At 39.5% G+C, this 23794-nt stretch overlaps 1 protein-coding gene across 1 annotated transcript in view; it reads left to right on the plus strand.

Annotated features, from left to right (window-relative positions):
* The first annotated feature begins 10487 nt into the window (after nt 1-10487).
* LOC104160949 (chromosome unknown open reading frame, human C12orf40) overlaps nt 10488-23794 on the plus strand; it is an 18365-nt gene continuing 5058 nt past the window's right edge. Inside the window, exons 1-7 of the mRNA XM_009699213.1 lie at nt 10488-10510; nt 12402-12441; nt 14533-14668; nt 15557-15689; nt 16182-16248; nt 18058-18258; nt 21495-21601. Coding sequence (XP_009697515.1) covers nt 10488-10510; nt 12402-12441; nt 14533-14668; nt 15557-15689; nt 16182-16248; nt 18058-18258; nt 21495-21601 — 707 coding nt within the window. The remainder of the gene's footprint in view (nt 10511-12401; nt 12442-14532; nt 14669-15556; nt 15690-16181; nt 16249-18057; nt 18259-21494; nt 21602-23794) is intronic.

Here is a 23794-nt window from a genome sequence, read left to right on the forward strand (position 1 = left end):
TGCGGGAGGGAGCCGGGCGGCGCGGCGTCTCCGGGGCAGCGCTTTCAGAATACTCGTAATTTATTTCCTGTCCTCTCGTCAAAAGGAAACGGGTATTGTGCTGTTGCAGCGTTATTAGACAAAAACAACCCGGACCGATTTGCACGGTCCCTGCAGCAAAACCAGGCTAAATTCGCACAGAGGCGTTAGCAGTAAAGGCCGTTGTCTTGCTGCGTTGTTTTTCTCTTTTCGTAATTTTTTACTTCTTCGCGTGTTTGGAAAAGGTACTGGATTTGAAATTGCAGAGGGTGGATCAGAGGACTTAAAAAAATACTTTGGGTCCTTTCATACTTCGAAAATTAAGTAGTAAGGTAACTGCAGCAGCTGGTATATGATAAAGCGTTAGTTTAGGATGTGTGTGTAAAAGCAGATTTGAAAAATGTGCTATTAGGCATTTACCAGAATCGTAGAATGATTATGGTTGGAAGAGACCTTAAAGATCATCAAGACCAACCTTCTACCCAACACCACCATGCCCGCTAAACCCCACTAAACCATGTCTCGAAGCGCTACATCTAAATGTTTTTTGAACACCTCCAGGGATGGTGACTCAACCACTTCCCTGAGGAGCCCGTTCCAGTGCTTAACGACTCTAACAGTGAAGAAGTTCTTCCTAATATCCAGCCTGAACCTCCCCTGGCACAACTTGAGACCATTTCCTCTCGTCCTGTCACTAGTTACCGGGGGGAAGAGACCGACCCCCACCTCACTACAACCTCCTTTCAGGTAGTCGTAGAGGGCGATCAGGTCTCCCCTCAGCCTCCTCTTCTCCAGACTAAACACCCCCAGCTCCCTCAGCCACTCCTCATAAGACTTGTTCTCCAGGCTTTTCACCAGCTTTGCTGCTCTTTGTTGGACACACTCTAGTAGCTCAATGTCCTTGTAGTGAGGGGCCCAAAACTGAGCACAGTACTCGAGGTGCAGCCTCACCAGCGCTGAGTACAAAGGCATGATCTCTTCTCTAATGATCAGCACTAGGAGTGCCGAGGAGTCCAGCCTTCCCCTAGAAATGGAGAGTGAGGCCACCTACCTCGCTGTAACTCAGCATGCAGAGAGTTAAGTCACATTGCTGTTATAAACCAGCCCTCTTTGGACAGAGTGCGATGGTGAAGTTCAGATAGCAACACAAGCTTCAGGATGAAGAAATGATATCTTTGATTTGAGAGAGAGAGCTTTGCCTGTAAAAATCAGACACCACTTACCAAAACATCCGGGTGCCCTCCAAAAAGCCCAGTAAGCCAAGACAAAGTGAGATCTATTTCTCGCTTTTTCCTAGGAGGATGCACAAATAGTGTCCGCAATGGACTGGACGGTCATGTAAAGAAGATGTGGGGTAATCTTGGAGCTAATTGGACTTTCTGCCAGTGAGGACAGGCTAGAGATCTGGATAGAGGTCCTTCTAGCTTTTTTTTTTTTTAATACGCGACTCAAAATAAAGCTAGGAAAATGTCAAAATCTGACCTAGCGCAGTACAGCTAACATTCAGGTAGTGGGTAGGCCTGGTTTCACTGTAGATTGTTTTGTCAGTAAAACAGGTTTTTCAGCGCACAAAGACACTGGCAAGATACACTGGCTAAGAAATCGCTTTGCTTAGGGTTTGTTGTTTTTTAATCATCATCTCCAGTTGGATACTTCCCATTCTGGCTTGTGTGTATCACAGCATACTCTTAGATTTTGCCAAACCACAGTTATTTGCAGTATTCTATTACTCGGGCGTTTTCTTACCAAGGGGAAAGTTCACAGATCTCTTTCAGTTCTGCATTATCTGCTGACCTTTCACTTCACAAGATTCTGGAGGACTGAAGCTTTTGGTGACATGGTGGTAAGTGCAGACGTACACCCCACAGTCAGATCTGTGGGGACATTTCAGTAAAGCAAATTTGTCCGTGCAGTGTTTCAGTCAATAAAAGCAATGTATTTTCTTCTCTTGAAAGTATGGAGAAAAGCCTAAACTTGTTTGAAATACACCCTTTCTTCTGTTCTTGCTGCCTTGAGACTTTTGCTCTGCCACAGTCCTGCTCTGTAATCCGTGCACAAACTGCTCTTTGTGGAACATGGCCTTAGGTGGCATATTTTTTTTTAGTGGTGCAGGCAGCAATTTCATTACATTTAGTCATAATAAAATTTCTCAATATTACTGGAGAAATAATTACCAAAGCTGCAGTATTACTGGTGCGGTGTTCAGTGCCCTGTTGTCTCCACAGTTTCTACTGACTTTATTTTAAAACTTTTGAAGACAAGTGCAATCAAGTAAGTTCGAGTAACTGAGGCTGGGGGGTTGGGGGATGTTTATATTAGAACCAGAATATTTTGGGGTTTATCCTCTCTTAAGGAGAACCAGATACTATTTTTTTAGTGCCAAGTGATTGTTTTTTAGTAATATGGTTATTTTTTATCAAACACATTAAAATAACTTGTGTGCATTTTCTGAATATAGGAACCAGTAACTGAGGAGGAAGAGTAAGAAGAGCTTATCCTGTTTTTATAATTATTTCATATTCTTTTCACTATTTTAAGTCAATATTCCAGCAGAACAGAATGCCATAATTCTGTTCCCAACTACAAAAATAAAATTGTTTATTTTCCAAACAGTGCTTCTCTGATGACTGAAGTAACAGAATCACTGTCTATAGGAATGATTTGTGCTTGGTTACAACCACAAGGCAGAAATGGAAACTATCAGGCTCCATGAAACTCCATGAATGTTTGGACCTGTAGGAACTAGAGTGTAATCATGGCAACACTGATGCCTCTGTTTTCTCGCTTATTTATGCCCACTGACTCCCACTCTAGCACTTCGTCCTTGCACAGCTTTGCAACTGTGATGGAGACAGTGGAATTGGAACATGCAGCTTATTATGCAAAAGATAGCAGTCACCCTTCTCAGTGATCATTTTTGTACCTTTTGATTCAGTGTTCAAAAAAAGTGCAATTTTTGAAGTAAAAGGCCATTTACCTGGTGTCTTGTATGCTCCTAACAGAGTCCAATGGCTGTAACATCAGTATTTGCAGTAAACTGGAATTTCCTTTCTGCTTATGGAGTTATCCACTGTGCCATAAAGACATACAAAATAAGAGTACTGAAAAATAGATATAAATGATGCATTTTGTATCATTGCTATTCGGGATATTTAACATGTAGACATGTGTACATAAAGTACATAGCTGCTTATATGTGGATGAAGTATATGTGAAACATGTACAATATGAATCCATAGAGTGCCTGTTGTTTTCAATTACATACTAATACTGAGTTGTAAATAATTTCTAAAATATGATGTACTGTAATACAGTGAGCTAGGAATGTCTGCATTTTTTCTTTAATTTTGAGCTGAATTTTTACATACTGATGCGGGAATAATAGGACTCTGTTTGAGCCAAATGCAACAGAGGGCTATCATAAAGGCCATTATTCAAGTAAATACCTTCATCTGAAGTACTTCCAAAGTTTCTATTGACTTTAATGTCATCACTTACATAAGTGCAGAAATACACCCACAGAATTAGTTTGCAACATCAAGGCAAACCAATGACAAATTAGACCTTTTCATCAGATAAGGGCGATAAGATACCTGACCTTTGATTTCAAATCTGCAGCAGCAGAAATTGTCTGCTTATTCTGCCTGGTCTAGAGAAGCTGTTGACTATAATCATGTACCTCAGTAGAATATACAGACACTGTAATTCATTTAGGATCTGGAGACCTAAGCCACACAAGAAGCGTCAGTTTTAGTGTGACAGATGTGGAAGCTTGTTGAAGAAGTGTCACTGTGGTGGGACTGGCCTGAACCTACCAAGCAGTTGGTTCCAACTGTTTTGGTCCTAATGAGGCCGTGTGGTACCCAGGCTAGGCAGAGATGTATTATGGCAAGAGGGTAGAGAGGAGAGGGGAAACGGGAAGGTCCTGCTCTGTTGTTTGGCTCCTGAGTGTAGGCACCACAGAGATGGTGTAAACAGGGGGCATATCCTCTTCCCTTTATTCTGTCTTCAGGGAGGTACACGCTTGCTGCTGTAAATTTAAACACTGCATGACTTGTAGGTTATGAGAATTTATCCATAAGGGATTTGAGTAATCTGGCTGATGGGACAATAGCAGACTGATCACAAACAGTTCCGATTTCTGAGAATGGCGTGATTCTAGACAGAGTACAGCTTTAGAAAGAAGTGTAAACAAGTTGTTTTCCCTTTACAGAGACAGAGGGAGAGGGAAAAGGCCAAGAAGAGAGAAGGTCAGTGTCAGCCGCTCCAACCGCAGTGAACTGCTAATGATCTCAGACAAAGAATTACACTTTTAATATTTAGGCTTTAATACTTAAAAACTTTCATATCTGGATTTTTTTAGACATACTTCTCTTGTTAGATTTATTTCTTATTCCATACAGATAACTCAGCTGAACCCTGCAATTCCAGAAAATAATGGGAAGCATGTGTCTATTTTATCCCTTCAGAAGTCTCAAATATGTCACTTACGGTTTTCAGGTTTTGCTTTAAATCTGTAAAGGTTTCTATTCTCACATCATCTGAAGAAAACACTAACATTACCTTATTAATCCTTTTCTCAAATGCATTGTAAATACTTAAACAAGCTACATGCCAAGTGCAATAGTACAGCTGTAAGTGGTAAAATCATGTAGCTGGTATCAATTAGCAATGGTTATATTGGCACTGCCTGCAGCAGAGCCAGTGTTCTACTCTGCAAAAGTGCAGGCAGGAATAAATCCACAAAAATAGTCTATCCTACTCATGCACCCCAAACACGAGATCTGCTGCCATCCTTCTGCCATGCCTCAAGAATTTATTTGAGGGTTTGAAGCTGGTAGGTATGACAACAAAAAGATCTACTGCAATTTATTCATTGACTCTTATTTGGGAGACTTCTAAATATTAAGAATACGCAAACGGGTTCAGGCCAGTGGTCCACCAAGCACAGTATTCTGTCTCTAAGTGTAGCTCTAAGCAGATACCCAAGGGAGAAGGGGAATTGCAATTACATATGATGCTACCTCCCCTGCTGTAGCTTCATACTCTCCCAACTTCTGGCCATTTTCAGCTGTGAGAATTTCATGAAACTGAGTGGTTTTTCTTTGAAATATTCCACTCTTACTTGTCTATTTTCTCTTGAAATCATGTAAACTCTTACATGTTGTTATTTAATAACATCCTTTGGCAAGCAGCTCCTCAGATCTGCCATCCTGTACGTGAAGAGCCACTCTTTCTTGCTTGACCCCGGTGCCCACAAGCTCCACTTTATAGCCGCCTGTTCTGGAAGAGGCATTCAGCAACGGCGCTTTCTCTCTCTCTCTTTCTCTCCCCACCTCTCCCCTCCCAACTTTCCCATACCACTCATGAGTTTGTCAGACTCTATTCCATATCAGCCCCCAGCCCCTGAGTGCATAGATGCAAGAACTAAATATTCTCTCTGCTCTCACTTGTATTTTAGCCACTAGCAGGACCTTCTCTTTTATTTTATAGCTTCTTAGTTTCCTTAAAACCTTCAGCAACAGATGTTGTCAACAGCCTTAATTACATCCATTAACAGTACAGCAATCACTCTTTTCTGCATGCTTATGAGGCAGCACTTCCATCTACAGAAGCTATGCTGGCTCTTCATGTGCTGGCCTATATTATAGTTCTTGCTATTTTTTTGTGCTGCAAAAGTAGGCTTTCTGGATTGCCACAGATTTTTTTTTCAGTTGTGTCACATTTGCTATCGTCTAGTCTCCAAAACCAAGGAAGTTTGAAGTAGTCCTTTCCATGCTGCTGCGTTATAGAACTCTTCAGTGAATACCATTTAGTCTTGGTGCTATGCTAGTGTTCATTGTCTTGGTAAGATCATTTTGACCTCGTCTGCTGTTATTTTCACTGTAGACAGATGCTCTGCTGAGTTCCCCAGAAAGGATTCCTGCATAAAGTTCTCCCCAGTTTCCTCATCAATGAATACTGACGCATAAAACCTAACTTATCTCTTCTGTAACATCCATGTCTCCTCTGAGCACTCATGTTGTACCTTGGTCATCAACTGGCTCTATAGACTTTGTAGCAGGCTTTTGCTCTGATATGATGTGTAAGGAGAATGATTTAGTAGTTTGGTTCCTTTGCTTAGTTGTTTCCCAAATTCTTTTTGGCCTATCTGATTGTATTTTTATGTTTATCAAAGTTCATGTTCCTTTCTGAGTCCATCTTCTTTTGAATGCAATATAGCTTTTTGCTGTGGTTCAGACTGTCTCTTTGCTTCAAGTCTGGTATCCTTCAGCTTTCTCCTAACCACATGTAAGGACTTAATTCTTTCAACTCTCTCTCCTAATTTGTTTTTAAGAAGCCTCACATTGTTCGCTTTCTGGAGTTTAGCACAACTATAGAGGATTCTTTGGTATTTGTTTCTCTTTGTAGAAATATTGGTTTTACAAAGTGGGGACTCCAGCATGAGATTCTGAAACAGAGCTTGTGCATTGTTCTCCATCAAGCCATGTTCTGCACTTCATCTTGAGGGCTCATTCTGTGAAAAAGAATGCCATCTAAATAATATCACCTGCATCTGCTTCATATAGCAATGTGTCAGTATGCTGTTGTCAATGGTACTGTCCTGGCTGGTGGTTTGACATGTAGATCCAATCCCATGTTCTTCCCAACTGGGCTTTGAATTTTAATCCATGTACATCATGTGCTTCTCTCTGAGGCGGCTGGTTTACTATGCTTGGAAACTGTTTAGCCTCTCTGCTATCTAGTCTTTGAACTAGTGGCATCATCCCTTTCCATTTTTTGATTGCTCCTAACTCCTTCAAACCTAATGTAATGAATCCAGCTCAGCAAGGAGCACATATCAGGAGAAACAACCACAAAAGGTGGTCTCTTACCGCACTGTTTCCAACACAGCAGGGGCAAAACTCATCTTCTATTGAATACATTGTCATTGTCATTGATTTCAACATATGTTGGAGGTATTTAAACTGGGGTTTCATACCAAGTGAATGCTACTCATCTCATACTGCAATTTACTGTCATTTTTCTAATCTAATGCTGATACCTTGTACACAAACATAAGGAAGCCCACCATGTTTTTTCTTTAGATGTTTGGCTGATTAGTGTTTTGTGGTGAAATATAAAAAGCCTCGGGCTTTCTGCAATTTCTAGTATTCTTTGAACTAATGCCCTTAGCGTAAATCAAAAAAGGCCTCTGCCCTTTAAAGGTGAATGGGGGAAGGACTTTTCTTCAAATTAACTGAGAGTCTTTCAAGAGGAACTACTTTTTAAAGGGGAAACTTTGTTTTTAAAACAAGCTTTGTCTTCTGTTTTAAACTTTCTCAGACTCTATTATGACTTTGCAATATCACAACCATCTTTTAAAAAGCACTCTTTTAAGGCAGAACCACCAACTAGGTTAGTATAAAATACCACATGGATAGTATTACTTTATTTCTTCATAAGCTGGTCTCTCAAGGAAGGGAATGAGCAAAGGAGCATTGCCTGGGAGAAGACCATGCAACTTTGTAAACAAAGTTTAAGCACTGGGTTGCCAAACAAAGTCTTTCATTTGAAGCAGTCTCAGCTTTTTTCAGTAAAGCCTTCCTAGCATTAGATAATTAGGTCAATATTTAGGCATCTAAATAAGTGTATCCTGGCATTTAAAAGTACCAGAAATTCCCACTCCAGATAGAGGATTCAAAAGCATTTCAGTTACTCTGCATCTTTTATATAGTTATCTACAGATGGATTTAGTTACCTAATGCTAGATATCAAGATCAAATATTTTGGGCAAAAATCAATATTAAAATATGTTAAATTAACACCAAAAAAATTTGGTAATATTGTAAAATATTTAAACCCAACTGTGAGAATCCCCACAGGTTTTTTTACTATGCATTCATCTGTTTAGTAATCCATTGCTTTGTTATAATGAGCATTAGAGGAGGACACTTGCTGGGAAGCAGAAGATTCATTAAGAAGCATGAGAACCATCTGCAGTTAGTTCTAAGAAGTTACTTGGAAACACATCTTCTCTCTCTTCCTCTCTCACTGTCTCCAATGAGTATAAGATTTTACATGAGGAGTGTCTGTTCACTCAAGGGAAAGACTATCTTGCTTAGGGGAAGAAGCGTGTTCAAATGTTCAGAGTACTATAGTGCTGCAGACAGTGGCACACGCTTTCACTTCATGCAGTTTCAGTGACCTAACTCAGCTGCTTCCTCTCTGGGTGTTGGGACAGAGCGTAGGAGCCTAACTTAGGTGCTCTGGGTCACCTCCCTCTCCCTTATTTGATTATATATGCGTTCTGTGAGGACCTACTCAAATCTGGCTGCCAAAAGTTACACAGTCAATGTTTCAACACCAACCTTCCTGGAGAAATGCGATCTTACATCAGATAGCACACTGCTTTGGACTGCTTTGCTATGTCACTTACATCTAGACCTGATCTGATAATGAAGCAGCCTGTTGGAGGGGAAAACCCAAGTGCTGAAGGTTAGACTGAGGAAGATCTAGTATAATATGTTCTTAACAAAGGAACATGAGCTATAGTTATTCTGAAGAGTGGCTATTGAAAAGTTACAAAAAAGGGAAATCTTCAAGACTTTTTCCTTCTTTAAACTTCAGTTTCTGACACATGGAGGAGGTTTCCTTGTTCTATACTTACTTCACTTCCCATAGAAGCAACTAAGCTCCATGAAACTCATTCTCATGACCTTTTAAAAACTAATAATAATGTCCTGCAATTCTTTGGAAGTATGACATCATTCAGAAATTCAAATAAATTATTTCAAAATTTTCAAATGTTGACAGTCAAGGTGCAATATTTAGACAATGGAAGTCTAGAGTCATATGCATCTCAGATCTTATTTCACTGTTTACTTTGCCTTCATTGAAGAAAGAAATGATTCTTTATGACTGTTTGAAAGGTGTTTGAGCTTTATCTGCAGAAACTAATTTGAGGAGGGGAAGATTTCTTATGTTGAAAAGTAATTAATTGAAGCTTTTTCTGGTCACTTTTCCACAGTTTCAATGAACTACTGCTAACTACCAGATTCAATAAATCAGATATAAACAAAAGTGCAGTCTTTTCCTTTAAATCCAGATAACGCTGTGGAAGAGTAAAAGTAAGGGTGGTACAGAAAACATCGTATGTTAGAAAAACAAAAGTAAAAGGGATTTGATTATGTCATGCCTGAAACTACCTCTTAGACATAGTATCAACAAGTTAAACATTTACACTAGATGAAAATGCAAACACAATAAAAAGGATTATTTCAAGTGATGAAATTAGTTAAATAATCTTTCAGTCTGTCGGGTCATATTACCTGTAGAGGCACACACATTTAAAATATAGATATATTTTACAATGAAGATTTTAATCTAGTGTTGTTACAAGAAACAATTATGCATACTAATCAGAAATACTAGGGATAGCTCAACAATAAACCATTCTGTCCAAGAAGTTTATTCAGTTTAATTTGTGATATTTTAGAGAAGCAGGTCTTTTCACTTTTATAATCTTAGCTGAGGATTCTATAAACACTGTAGCAAAATTAAAAGTATTAGAAAGGAAAAAACTTGGGTCATTTTTAATATTAGGCTCCTAATATCTGCTCTGAGCACTCTTCACATTGTTGTTCTAATAGCAATCGAACGTTAGTACCCTGAAAAATATTAGGCTAAAGATAACCCAGCAAAGAAACACCACAGGAAAAGATTCATACAGAATTTTAATGATAGTTTTGTGTGTGCCTTCAGTTGCTGAAATGATGGCAGCAAGTCACAGGGAAGGGAGCAAGGGGAACTGCATTGCTGCTGAGATGCCTGGGGAGCACAGGGAGAACCCGCAGCTCTGCATCCCTCCTCCAGGGCTTGATGCTATTTACACACAAAAGCTCATCAGGCAGCTCCAAGGGCGACGACGCCTACTAGTAGAAAATGCTCATTAATTCCTCTCTTGCCCCTAAAATACCTGAGGAAGAGTAGGATGGGGAGAAAGGTGCTTCTTTCTTGCCCCAGAAATTACAGTGATTGTAGCAGTGACATGCTAGGCCTGAAAGACAAAACATCAACAGCTGTGTAATCCACTCCAATAACTGTGAATTTGATTCACTTGGGACAGCAAGAGGCTTGTGATTCCCTTGCAAAACAGCAATGGCTTCTGGCAGCAGGGCTTCTGGCAGCAGCCTGTATGGAAATGCTGGTGGTAGAGGCAGCAACCAGAGCGTAGCGTCCTCCCCATCAGCCTGCCCTGCTCGTCTTTCGGCATCCCTCTCCTTTTGCTGCCTGTCCCCGGACCACCCCCTCCCTCTTCTCTGCCAGCACTGGGCAGCCTGGGGCATGGAGAGCAGCTGCCCTGGCACTCCCAGGGAGGAGGAGGCCCTGCCGGGAGGCTGCAAACCATCCCTGTGGTGGCCGTTGCCTTCCCTTTCCATTCCCAGCACCACACGCGGCAGCCTTCCCTGCTTCCTCAGCAGGAGAAAATGAACTGGGTCGGCGGCAGCCGGTGAGTAAAACTCTTCAAAGCCTGCCAGAAGTGGCGCCATGTTGAGCCAGTGTCCCCTCGCAGACCAGGCACAGCCATGGTGTGTGTGATAGCCCTGATGTTCCCTCACAGACCAGGCACAGCCATAGTGTGTATGACAGCCCTGATGTCCCCTCGCAGACCAGACACAGCCATGGTGTGTGTGATAGCCCTGATGTTCCCTCACAGACCAGGCACAGCCATGGTGTGTGTGATAGCCCTGATGTTCCCTCACAGACCAGGCACAGCCATGGTGTGTGTGATAGCCCTGATGTCCCCTCACAGACCAGGCACAGCCATGGTGTGTATGATAGCCCTGATGTCCCCTCACAGACCAGGCAGAGCTGTGGAGGGTGTGACAGCCCCAGTGTCCCCTCCTAAACCAGGCTGTGTGAAGAGACACAGATGTCCTCCCCCACCAGGCAGGGTGGAGCACCTTTGGGCCTGGTATGTCTCCACAGAGTGGGGCTGGGTGAGGCTCTCCCGCCTGGGCCTTTCCTCACGCCCTCATGAATGGCAGCGATTACCATTTGGGGGAAAGGATGTATAGTTATTGAGAGTCACTGAAATATTAAAACAATCACCGAGTTGTAACATTAAAAAAAAGGATAATACTCAGTTTCTGTAGGTGCTGTGCCATCTGCCTATCTACTAGAAATATAAACCCCACAGATTTTGTCAGCCATTTGAAAGCAGCTTTGCTAAACACAGCTTTTTAGTCATCCTGGCTCTATGCAGAGTCAAACCTAAAGAATGCCTTACCTATCTGGAGGTCTTCCCAGCAAAATGAGGTTTCTGAAAGTTGCCTATGTGAAACAGGGGGAAGGGGCAGCTTCGGTTTGAAAAGGCAAAACAAAACACCCCAACTTTGTCCTAAATGCCTACCATACTATTCTGTCTGTAAGAAAAAGCAGTGTGTAGGACTGTTGCAGTCACTTAGCAAACAGCAAATCATCCTGCTGCTTTCTGCTGCTGTTAATTATCTGTCAGGATTCCAGGGTGAGTTGGGGATTTGCATTTTAGGTGCGAGATAAACTACCCATTACTGGGGCTTCTACCCACTGCAAGGGTAAATGTTATGTGCTTGTGTTTAGAAAGTGTGTTCTAACTTCAAGCACAGTCAAGAAAAAAAAAGAGGAAAAAAAAAAAAGTAATTCCAAGGGGATACTCCATATTTCTAACTCTCAAAAAAGTTTCCTAATCATACTGACCCAAGGATTGCAGCCATGCTCACCCTGCTTACAGCAGTGACTCAGAGCTCCAATTTTATGCATGCTGTCCTGTAGGCAATTTATTTAAGGCTGTTTAACAAGTGAGATACGTAGTTTAAGGTACAACTGTCTCCTATATTTCACAAACAGCATCAGCTCAATAAAACTTGTAGTGACAATCTATTTTTCTTTACTTTTTTACAAAATGTTCATACTATTCTATGAAGTCCCAAAAGGTAGAAGCTTGTACTGTGCCCCTTCGTTTTCTTTGCTAATATGGTTTTTTAACTGTGTTGCAGCATGACAAAGAAAATTAGGGGGAATTAATATATTGACAAAGATTTCTTACAATGTTTTAAGAAATTAAGAATTGATAAAATGTTGCATTACAAGTCAAATGTCTAAAAGCTTTTCCTTCTGAATGTTCAATGTGTTTGGTAGCCCTATGATAGAATGTGATCCTATTCTTACCTGAATAAACCAGGATCAGTCAAAGTGACGTCAACAGAGATATTTTGACTTTACTACCTGAGAGTTTGATATAGCATAACATAGCATAGCATATTTGTGTCCTAAATTCTTGATACCATTGATGAGAAATTCAAGCAATGACTCAGCGTTATACTTTTACAATTAAAACAATAATTACTTGCATCTTTCAGGAGCAGGATCATATTAAAGCAGGAAAGGAGAAAGCAAAAGGTAAACAGTTCTAGCCATCTGGGGTTTTATGTTGTTATATAAATGCTTTAGCTGATTCACTTAGGAAAAACTTTCAAAGCATTTGGAGTCAGACTCAAAACTGTAGCATAACAGTTGTAATGTGTTTGCCTGACTGCATGTAACTTCTAGGGCAGAAGTCTTGTCCTAGGCTTACTACACTGAATTCCAGCAGGAAGAGGACGGAGTAGGAGAAGGAATGAATGAATGAATGCACCCAGTTTAAGTCTTACTGAATTACTTCTGTTACTATATTTTGTTGGTATGTGCTGACACACGGGATTGCTTGAAGCCTCAGTGACAACCACGTGGTCAGCTAGCCTAACACACATATACACAGCTATTTTTCTGGGCTACATAGAAGGATGTTAGGCTCATTGAAGTACTTTAGTCTGGCATTTGCAAAAGTGGGCTAAAAATATTTGTATTTTGAATCTGAAAGTAAAATAATAGAATCAAATTTATCCCTGGCGTAGCAGAAGACATTTCAAACAGGAAAGAGAATGAAAATGGTAAAAGAAAATAGTTATACCCATAGTAAGAGAGGTCAGTTTCCTCCTCAGCAGCAGGGAAAAAAGAGACAGTATAGGGAAGCTCCACCACTGAACTGATAATCCTCAATGCCCAGAGCAGATGCATTGGCATATACAGGAGGAGGAAAACCAAGCTGACAGTATAGAGACAGTGTCTGAAATGAAAACCTTAACCTAAGGGAAGGTGGGAGCAACCAGCAGCTTGTTGTCGCTATCGCTTTCCCAGTCTCCTGGAGGCCTGTGAGTTCTCAAAATACCTGTTTTCTCAGGGACTTATTAGTCTAAGCCACATAATTTACATTACAACTACGTAATTTGCTTCAGTGGAGGAGAGAAAATAGGAAAGGATCCAAGACAGGTTTGGTTTTAGTAATTTAGTACTAAATTACTAAACATAGTGGTAATTTCGTAATTGCTATTACACAATTAACAGTCATGTAGTAATTTAGAGGTGATGGGAAGGAAATATCTGGGACACTGAAAGGACTTGGATACATTTTGGGGATGTGGACTCCAAAGCAATGTGAACTTTGAAGTGTTGATTTGTACACAGGCTGATTTTACCTTACTGCAGATCTTCTTAACTACAGAACAGGTATATTCCATAGATGGTTACATCCTAGAAATCTAAGGATTGTGCTATAATAAATTATACTGGAAAATAGTTACCAACAAATGTTTTGGGTATATTAGTTACACAGAACTTGCAGTCATGAGAGGAATCGCATTTTGGAAGAAAAGCAAATGCTATTTTGTGTTTTGGTGTAGCCTTCTGTTTTCAATATCCTTCTTGTGGTTAAAATAAAGAAATCTTACTGGTTTTCTTTATTCATCTGTTGTGCTTGATGCTAATGATTTTAGGATGGTTATTAATAGTCTCCTACAAAATGGAGATTTTTGTTTCCTAAATTTTCCAGGATTATCTGCTTAATATGTTCAAAGTGTCAGTCATATCTCTTTTTATTCCTTACAACAAAAAGCCTTTCTGAAGTCCCAGTCTTAGAGATTTTTCTTCTTTACTTTTTTCTCTTTTTTTCTGTCACAAGACTATTTTCTATGTCAAGAAAGACAAATTTTGAGAACAATAAACTCTTTGTGTCATTATAGATGGCTGTGTGTAAGTCATCTTGCTGATTTATTTGCCTACTAGCTTATAAGCTGCCTAAAAAGCCCACGTTTAAAATTTTTAGGACTTTTTCCTTGGATCATTTTGGTATGTCTTTTATTTTAAAGAAATATTTCTAATAATCATACACAAAATTTGAGGCATGAGTGTTAAAGGACTAAGTTTTTGGCATCAAGAGAACAGTGATTTATTTTGAATATGACCAAATTATACTTGCAGTCTTTTTCATGGCAATAAAAATAAACTAAATAACAGTAGACAGGATGTGAAAAGTCAGAGACATTTAATTGTGTGCTTTTATTATTAGGAATTGTTTACTAAGTCTTGCATGCTAATTTCAAAAGAATTATATATGCTGCTAACGTGTTGTTGAAGCTTCTGTTAAAAACTTATTCTCTCTTTTAAAAAATTTAGGAATTCTTTGAAAAGAAGAAACTTAAATCAAAGATGAAGCTTCTGGGAGTATCATCTCCTAAAAGCTCAGCAGTCAGTTTAGATCTCCTCAATCTATATGTTGTTAACCAGATATCAACCAAAAAAGACAACACTGGTGAGTTTAATGCAACAGTATTCTGACTTCACAGTTAACAGAATCAGTTATCCTTAACTATTACTGCTATTATTTTAGTTCTTGTTCTTCAACTTATAACTTAATGCTCAAATAAGCATTGTTTTATTTTTAAAATAAAAAATTGTAAGTAAATACAAAAAATTACGATTTAATAGAAAGTCAGGTCATAAGAGGAATCAAATAACTTTAGCTACTGCCTACTTCACCATTAAAACCTTGTGCACTTATGTACCTTCCTCATTCCATTCATTAATTTTACCCTACATCCATTTCCTTTTCCCTTTGCCATTGAATAGATCCATTTGTATTCCACTTCCTTTTTTGTAAATTTTCGGGGGCATTTGGAATAGTTTTTCAGTTCTACCTAGAGTATCTTTCTTAAAATCCATCATTAAGCTCCTAAAAAAATATCTCTACAACTTGAGTCCCAACTCAAGTTAGGACACATCTACATGTAGATGTGGTGCTTAGGGACATGGTTTAACAGTGGACTTGGCAGCATTAGGTTAACGGTTGGACTCAATGACCTTAAAGGTCTTTTCCAACATAAATGATTCTATGATTCCTATCCTCTGTGACATATTCATAAACTGAATTGTGGAGAATTTGTTGCCCTATGCTCAGGAGGATTAGAAAGTGACTGAGGAGGGCAACAAAGCCTGTCCACACACAGCAGCTGACCGTAAATAATTTTATACTATAATGCCATTTAGAGTTCTTGCATTGCTAGTAACAAAGAAAGCAAAAAATATGGCCGCAAACAGATTAAGAAACCCAAACCAACAGCTTTTGTACTCTAATGGAAATTCAGGAAGCTCAAAACTTTCTCCAAGCCCAGCACAGACGTTCCAAATACTTTCATTGCAGAGAAGATGAGGAAGCCAGTCCACGTTGATATCACTGAAGATGTAAAAATACCTGTTAGGAGGCACAACATAGAGCTTCCCATGTCACCACTACGTACACAACGTACATCAAATTTAGATGACATCCAGAACAGGTACTTGTATAAAATAGGCCGTAGTTAAGCTATAATGAAGTTCTGGAAAAGGTATTTCATGATGGTCTTATATTTGGGATATTAAGTAAACATAAATATACCATTCTAAAATGAAGAAGTTTCACAATCACTCCTGTCATTCCAGTGATACTCCTCCTATAAGAGAGTAAATAATTGTACTCTAAGTAAAAAACTGTACATAAAGCCGAGAGATTTTTAAAAAAATAACATTTCTTTACTTATGTCAGGTACATACACTAAGTTTATCTCACAGAGCAGGCTATTCAAACAGCATTTTCCACTTACACTGTTTTCCTGTCCAACTTCAGACACCTTAAATTGACTGACACACTGTCTGCTCAAAGCTGCTTAAGAATCAGGTCTTTTTGGAAAAACATTCTTAAATTATTTTGAAATTAATACTCAGTATATTTTTAATCTTATAGATCTTATATCCTGTATTTCATAGGCTGTTTTTATTCATTTTACAAGGTTACAAAAGCAAGTATTGGACAGCAGAAGGCAGCATCTCTCAGAGAAAGTAAAATGCCAGCATAGTGTAAGTTTATTGTTCTCACTGATATAAAGCTAAAAATGTGCAGCAATGACTCTATTTTTAAGTGTTTTTTCAAAGAGCGACCCAATCTCGTGGATACTGAAATGTGTGAAGTCTTCCTCTTTAAGGCTGTATTGATATGTTATTTGCCAGTCATATTTTGTATTTGTTCCTGCTATTTCTTACATATTTCTTGAAAGGCTCACCTTGTTTCAGACATTTTGGAAAATACTTAAGAATATCTGTGCTCTAAGCTAGTCACAAAGGACAGAGACTATGGGAAAGAGACTGAGGCCAACAGCAGGTAAATTAAAAACAATATGGAGAGATGTGAAATGATGAAATGTGAGAAGCATAGACAGAAGTGAGTCTTTAAGAGGAACTTAAGTACAAGTCTCAGTATACAAGGGTACAATTGGGAAGTTCATACGCTCATTGAGGTTACGGTGAAAAACATTCTCTAGATGGAATTTAGGCTTTTTCTTATGACCCATTCCACTGTTGCATAGAAAAACCCAACTAAACAAACAAAAAAAACCCCCCAACTCCAAGTTAGTAAATGTGTTAGAGGACACCTACTTTAGGTTACTTAGACTTGCTTGATAATATAGCTCCACTGACTCCTGCTGTTCATATCAGATAGGACTCTGAGGAAAAGATGCTTGCAGAAGATGCTTGCACAGTATTGTTCTGTATGTTCTTGGCCCATTCATGTTGCCAAAGCGTGTTTTCCTAGAGTGAGAAAGACAGTTTTTCTAGTGTTAGAAGTTCCTTTCTTTTGAGTTAGGAAGAATTACTTAGTATGGGTGAGAAGTTTAGCTGTCTAATATGTTTCAGCCAAAATTACCATGAGCTGCCACTACTTTTTTGGATATCACACTAAGTCAGCCTTCCCTTATGACTCTTTTTCATCCATTGCTTGAAGACAGAGAGGACATATTTCAGATTTAGTGTGGCCAGAAATAATGGTTCAAAATGATAGCTAAGTTTCTCCTCAACCTCCACTTGTATGGACGGATTTACATCAGTTCATCAAAACACATGATAACGCAGTGTGCACACAGGGAAAGCTAATTTAATGTATGGATCAAAAAATGAAGGCTAAGGCCTGTACGTTGCAAAGAACTGTTTTTAAAACCTTCGTAAGTTAAAGTATATCCAATGTAAGTCATTAAGATATATCCATTTTATTAAACAGAAAGAGGGCTATAAAATTCATAATTTTTGGCTTTCTGGAAACTTACAGTATTGTGGTACCAAGATTTTGTGCAATTAATGTACAAGGCTTTTGCACTTCATTAGTAGTTTGTGCTGCTTTCACTGGATAAGCTGAATTACAGGCATTACTTCCATGTAGCTGTGGATACAGTGACATTTCATGAGTTTTGCCTTCACATTTCTCGTTGTGTTCTGATCTGTTTGAGATAGATAGCATTGTTGGTATCACAACATGCTGGAGGTCTCTCCTCAATGGAGTGACTATTTTTCATTTTAGTACTTAACAACCAAGTCCGCAGATCATTAACCTACACATCTAAAGCTAAAAATGTGCTTATACCCATCTCTCCTCAGGATAACATTTGTGTGCATGGTTCAACTTAAGTAGGTGCTTATGTGTTTCCCTGAAATAAGCCCTTATTACCTTATGTTTTTGATGAAAACGTCATATCATAATATATGAAAATTTTCTCTTACATGTAGTATATATGCAGAGATGTAAAAGATATAGAAAGGTTTGATTACTTTGAACTTTATGCTTACGTCGAAACAGTTTCAGATAACTAAAATTTCTCTTTGCTGTGTTTTGTCTAGTTATCACAAGTAACAGAATTAACATATGCTGACTCTAGTATGGAACATGAAGACAACATAGCAAGAGCTTTTAGTGCCTGTCCATTGTCCTCTTCTGTTTTTTGGTCCTCTAACTGTACACAACTTCCAGAAGAAAATTTCAACACAAATCCAATGAGCAACACTTGGGAACAGACCTATGAAGAGAAGCTGCAAAACCAGGTTTGATTATTATTTTGTCATTTCTGCAGAATTATTTTAAACTAACTTTCATTTATTTCGAGTGTAGAATTAGTGTAATGGTGAAGATAAATATGAATGATGAACATTTCTTGTAGGCTGGTGGCAATGAATATTCCACATATACAAATATATTTCTTTTATTGTTATGAAATATGCTTAACTTTAGCTTTCGTTCACTGAGCTCTCAGTATTGCTACTATCTGCAGAAACAGTCAGTCACATACCACTGGCTTTCTTTTGTTTCTGGCTTGTGAAATTGGTTAAAGAAAGCTGGAACACATTACAGTTATAAATATAGCCGCCTTAAATGTACAATTAGTATAACTGGGTATCATATGATACCAGGTGATGACTGTGACCTAATTTGTAATCATGCAGTGTCTCAGTGAGTAACATAGTTCTTAGAGTATTCTCAGTGGTCCTAAAAGGATTGAGAAAAGCCTGCTGTTTAATTCAAGTTAAGTTTAAGAAATGGTTGAAACTTATTTGTTCTGATGCCTGTTACTATTTTTTTCTTTTTGTTAACTTTGGAGTTCTTAAAAGAATCGTCGTTAGAAAAGTAATAGCAAATATAATATGCTTTATTTTTTAGAAAATATATTATTTATTGAAAATAATAAAACAAATTCTACATGTAGCACCAGCATTGTTTTAAAGTCTTGAGGTAAGTGAGGAAGGAGTACTTCAGGGCTTCAGAAGGGGAGATGTTGGGTTGTTCGGGGAATGGATAGGCAGAAACCCACAGGAAGCTGATCTGAAGGACAAAGGAGCCCAAGAAAGATGTTTTCAAAACACAAGGGCAGTCTACCTCAATGTGCAAGAGAATGAGTAAGTCCTGGAGGCCAGTTTGCCTGAATCAGGGAATTCTTGACCGAGCTCAAATGCAAAAAGGAAGTGTGGAAGGAGGGATGGGCAACCCAGGAAGAATACAGAAGCATCCCCTGAGCTTGGAGGGGTGGCATTAGGATGGTCAGAGCTGAAACTCACAAGAGGTGAGAAGGGCAGCAAGGAGGACTTCTGTTAGTATGTCATCAGCAAAAGGAAACCAAGGAAAATGCTGTCCACTGCTAAATAGAGTTGAGATCTAGTGTCAAAAGACATGGAAAAGTCTGAGGCACTCGAGATCTACTTTGCGTCAGACTTTTCTGACAAGGTCTGCTCTCTGGCATGTCTTCAAGCTCAGTAGAGAGTTTGGAGGAGAGTGGTACAAAACAGTAGTGAAGGAACAAGTTAGGGAATCCTTAATAATCTGGACATAAAGAAATACATGGGACTGGACAGGGCATGTCCAAGTCTATTGAGGGATTTGGATGACATCACTGCAGAGCAGATGTCTATCATCTTTAGAAGACTGTGGTGATCAGGAAAGCTTCTCAGTGACAAGAAATACACAAATTTTATGCCCATCTGCAAAAACGTAAGCACGATCATAGAATCATTTGGGCTGGAAGGGACCTTTAGAGGTCATCTAGTCCAATCCCCCTGAGGTAAGCAGGGACATCTCCAACTAGATAAGGTTGCTCAGAGCCCCATCCAGCCTGACCTTGAATGCCTCCAGGGATGGGGCTTCCACCACCTCTCTGGGCAACCTGTTCCAGTGCTTCACCACGCTCATGATCTGAGGTAGTATCATCTTACCTCTGTCCCTGAAAGGATTATGGAGCTAGACCTCCTGGAGGCAATTCCAAGGTACGCGAAGAATAAGAAGGTGACTGGGAACAGTCATCATAGATTTAGCAAGGCCATACTGTGCTTGATGAACCTGATTGCCTTCTATGATGAAATTACTAGCTCTATGAATAAGGGAGAGCAGTAGATATTATTTATCTTGACTTTAAGAAGGCCTTTGACAAGGTTTCCCGTGGGATCCTAGTAGCCAAAGTGGGGAGGTGTGAACCAGATGAGTGGACAATAAGATGAGTAAAATACTGGCTGTTACCATCACACTGAAAGAAGTTGTCTGTTGGCTAAAGTCTAATCGGCAACAGGTCAGTAATGGCAGGGATCCCCAGAGATTAATATCAAGTCCAGTACATCTTCATTAGTTGGGCAGTGGGGCAGAATGCACCCTCAGCACCTCAACAGGTTGATGCGTGACACCAAATTGGCAAAGTGATCATTACAGTAGCAAGGCTGCTACTCGGAGGGATCTTGACAAACAGAAGGCCACCAGAAACTTCATAGAATTTAACATAGGGAAATACAAAGCCCTGCACCTCGGGAGAAATAACCCTACACATCAGTGCAGGTGAGGACTGATTGAGTAGGCAGCACTTTTGCAGAGAAGGACCTGAGAGTGCTGGTGGACAACTCGTCGTACGTGAGGCAGCAGTGCACCCGTGTAGCAGCAAAGGCCAACCACATAGGGGGCTGTATTAGAAAGAGCATACCCAGCAATCAAAGGCAAGTCAGTATTTCCCTCTGAGCAGCATATGTGAAAACACATACTGTGTCCAGTTTTGGGACCCTCAGTACAAGAGAAAGATCAACAAACTGTAGCAAGACCAATGAAGGGTCACAAAAGTCGTTAGGGGATCGGAGCACATGATAAATGTGAGAGAGATACTGAGCGAAGAGGGCTTTCATAGCCTGGGAAAGAGAAGGCTATGGGGGTGTGGGGTGAACTGCTGTCTTCCACAGTCCAAACAGAGTTACAGACAGGACAGAGCTAGAGGTACACAGGAAAATGGAAAGAAGTAAAAGTCACAAGTTTCAACAATGGAAATTCTGTCTGTATAGGAAAAAAATATTGTCACAAAAGTAGCTAAGCACCAGGTGAGGCCATCCAGACAGGTTGTGGGATCTCAGTCCTGAACAATCCCGAACAATCTGGCCTAACCTTGCAGCTGGCCCTCCTTTGAGCAGGTTGGACTAGATACCTCTTGAGGACCCTTCCAGACAACAGCTTTCTATGATTAGATGATCTTCAGTGGAACTTCAGCTTGTTCCAGTCTATCAAGCTTGTTCATACTATGGGAGGATGGGGTGCGAAAAGGGCAGTTTGCATATTAACAGTGATGCAAACACAGAAAAGTATGAGTTATACAGAACTCAGTTGGCCTGTAAGGAGGTTTGGGCTTCTCCTATAAAGATAAAAGGAAGTAAAAATAGTGGAAAAACATGTGTATTTTTTGCAAACCCAACTTTAAAGTTTTAAACACTGTAATTATTATATGTATCTAGTCAAAGTTTGACAGCTTCTTCTGTTTTCTCAGCTAGGAAATAGTTCTGATCGAGACTCTTGGATTACAAAACCTCCAAGCCAGTGTATTTTCAGGAAGTCTGATACAATACCTCAGGAACTGCTTAAGCCATTGCATCGGTAGGCAGTGATTTTACATTAAAGAGAGAAATAACAGTCAAGTTTAAGTAAGAAAAATGCTAAGATAATCTAAAGATTATTGCTACTTGATTTTTCACTGATTTTTGGTACTTTTCAAATCAAAATTGAAAGTAAATGGAAAGACTGAACATACCAAGCTATTTAAATTTGCTTAAAGGCAGCAAAATGTGAATCTTAGGTAGGCGTTTGGAACCATGATCTACTTTTTTGCAATGTCACAAACATGATGATGTTACTGAATTGGCCCTAAGTGAGAAGCACAGATTTACTAAGAGGCCACAGGGAGGGTGGCTGCCCCAGCTCTCATTGGTTCTGGTCACTGTTGCAAGTGCTTTTCTGATGACCTTAATGATGCTGTAGCAATCGAGTAACTTCTCCACTGACATTGTTTACATTTGGGATTCCAGCAATAAAGCATTTTCTTTCCTTCTCTTTAGTATGTAATCCTACTATAGCTTTTTTTTTTTTTTTTTTTTTTTTAAGAATTGGTTCAATAATGCTTTTATGACAATTTACAGTTTGGTTTTGAAAGAATGGATAGAAATCTAGAATATATTTCTTTTTGTATGTGCTGATTAAAAATCTTTTTCATCACAGAGGGGTTAGGGCCAGACTCATTTATACTGAACACTTTATTTCAGTTTCTTTCCAGGGGCTCTTGCCTTGGATGTAGGGGCCTTACAGGGCTATTTTTAATTCACTCTTTTTATTCTGTAACTCTGCCATCTGGTTGAAAGTTCCTGTCAGTCTCTAGCTTTGGCTGCATAGAACCATAAAAAGGCCATATATTATTTTGCTGTTGCTGAAGTACCTACAGCCTATTTGCCTAGGGAGTCAAGTGACTGATAAGCTCACTGACTACATGACAACTAGATGAATACATCAGCTTCCAGGCTTAGCCACCTTAACTTTCTCTTTCTCTCTTCGCCTAGCTTCTCCCAGCTTTCTCCGGCAACGCCTGAAATGGGGATAACGTTCACTTTGCTGTATATCTTGATGAATTCCCAATTAATATCTTCACATTAAAGCCCTACATAACCTTATCTTGCCTACATCTCCCCTTTCATTTCTCCACAGGCCCTCAGGCCTGTACTCATCTGCTTATGGCACCTCCCTTAGTCCTCTGCCTATTCATGGCTCACTAACATCTCCTTTCCAACTGGTCTTCAAATCCATTTCTTTGCATCATTCTTGTTTTGTTTTCATCCATTGTACCTCAAGAGCTGGCAGTTCTCCTGGGAGGGGAGTTCCTTTTCACTGTGTGTGAAAAGTAGAGTACAAACTTATACAATTGTTTAATGTAATTGTAACATTCTGATGATGTAATCAATGTGCATACATCTGAGAGCTGTGGCACTTCAAGATCATGAAATATTAACTGAAAATTTTAGATGTCTTATTTCCTCATCTACTAATAACTTTTACTTAGCATCACAAAATGTTCAGCTGGAGTGAAGAAGGAGCCTCTGAATTGCTTCACAAAATGGTTTTACCTTTTAAAACTGTTCTGGGGTGGTTTCTCTAAGTAGAGGACACTACTTTCTCATTTAAGTTCTCTAGGATCTTTATCCACTTCCAAGTATTTGCTGACCAAAACATCATAGAATTTTTCTCCAGTAAGAGTTTTCCGTACTACATTTCAGTTTTTCAAGTTCCATTGATAGCATTGCCCCAAATTTTGTTGAAGAAAGGGCATTTTTTGAATGGCCACCTTTGCCAATTCTCTGTGCTTCAGAAGCCTCTCAACTTTTTGCTCAGATTTTCTGAAAGGTCAGTCGGCAGATCAAGCCTAGAAAAAAGCAGTGAAAATGCTGGATTAAGAGCCAAATAAGTGAAAGCATGACAGCTTTCATGCTAATGATGCTAGCATGATAGCATGTCCAAACCCACTACTATCAGAAGTGGGGTAGGGAAGTATGGGCAAAACAAAATGTCTGACTGGCCTCCTGGCAGTGGAATAGAAAAATTCTGTGCTGAATTAGGATTACTGACCTCAAGTACAAATGGAAGTCACTTGCTAAAGAGACCAGGAATTAAGCAGTACACAGAGCTTATTATGGACTTTCAGTACAGTAGTCTTGAAGTTCAGTACTGTAGTCTTGAAGAACAAACTATTTTTATGAACAGAAGAAGCTGAAGAAGCTGTCTTCCTCTTTTTCTCCCCCCCCCCCC

The sequence above is a fragment of the Cariama cristata genome, unplaced genomic scaffold (assembly GCF_000690535.1).
Source record: "Cariama cristata isolate BGI_N322 unplaced genomic scaffold, ASM69053v1 scaffold20844, whole genome shotgun sequence".
NCBI lineage: Eukaryota > Metazoa > Chordata > Aves > Cariamiformes > Cariamidae > Cariama > Cariama cristata.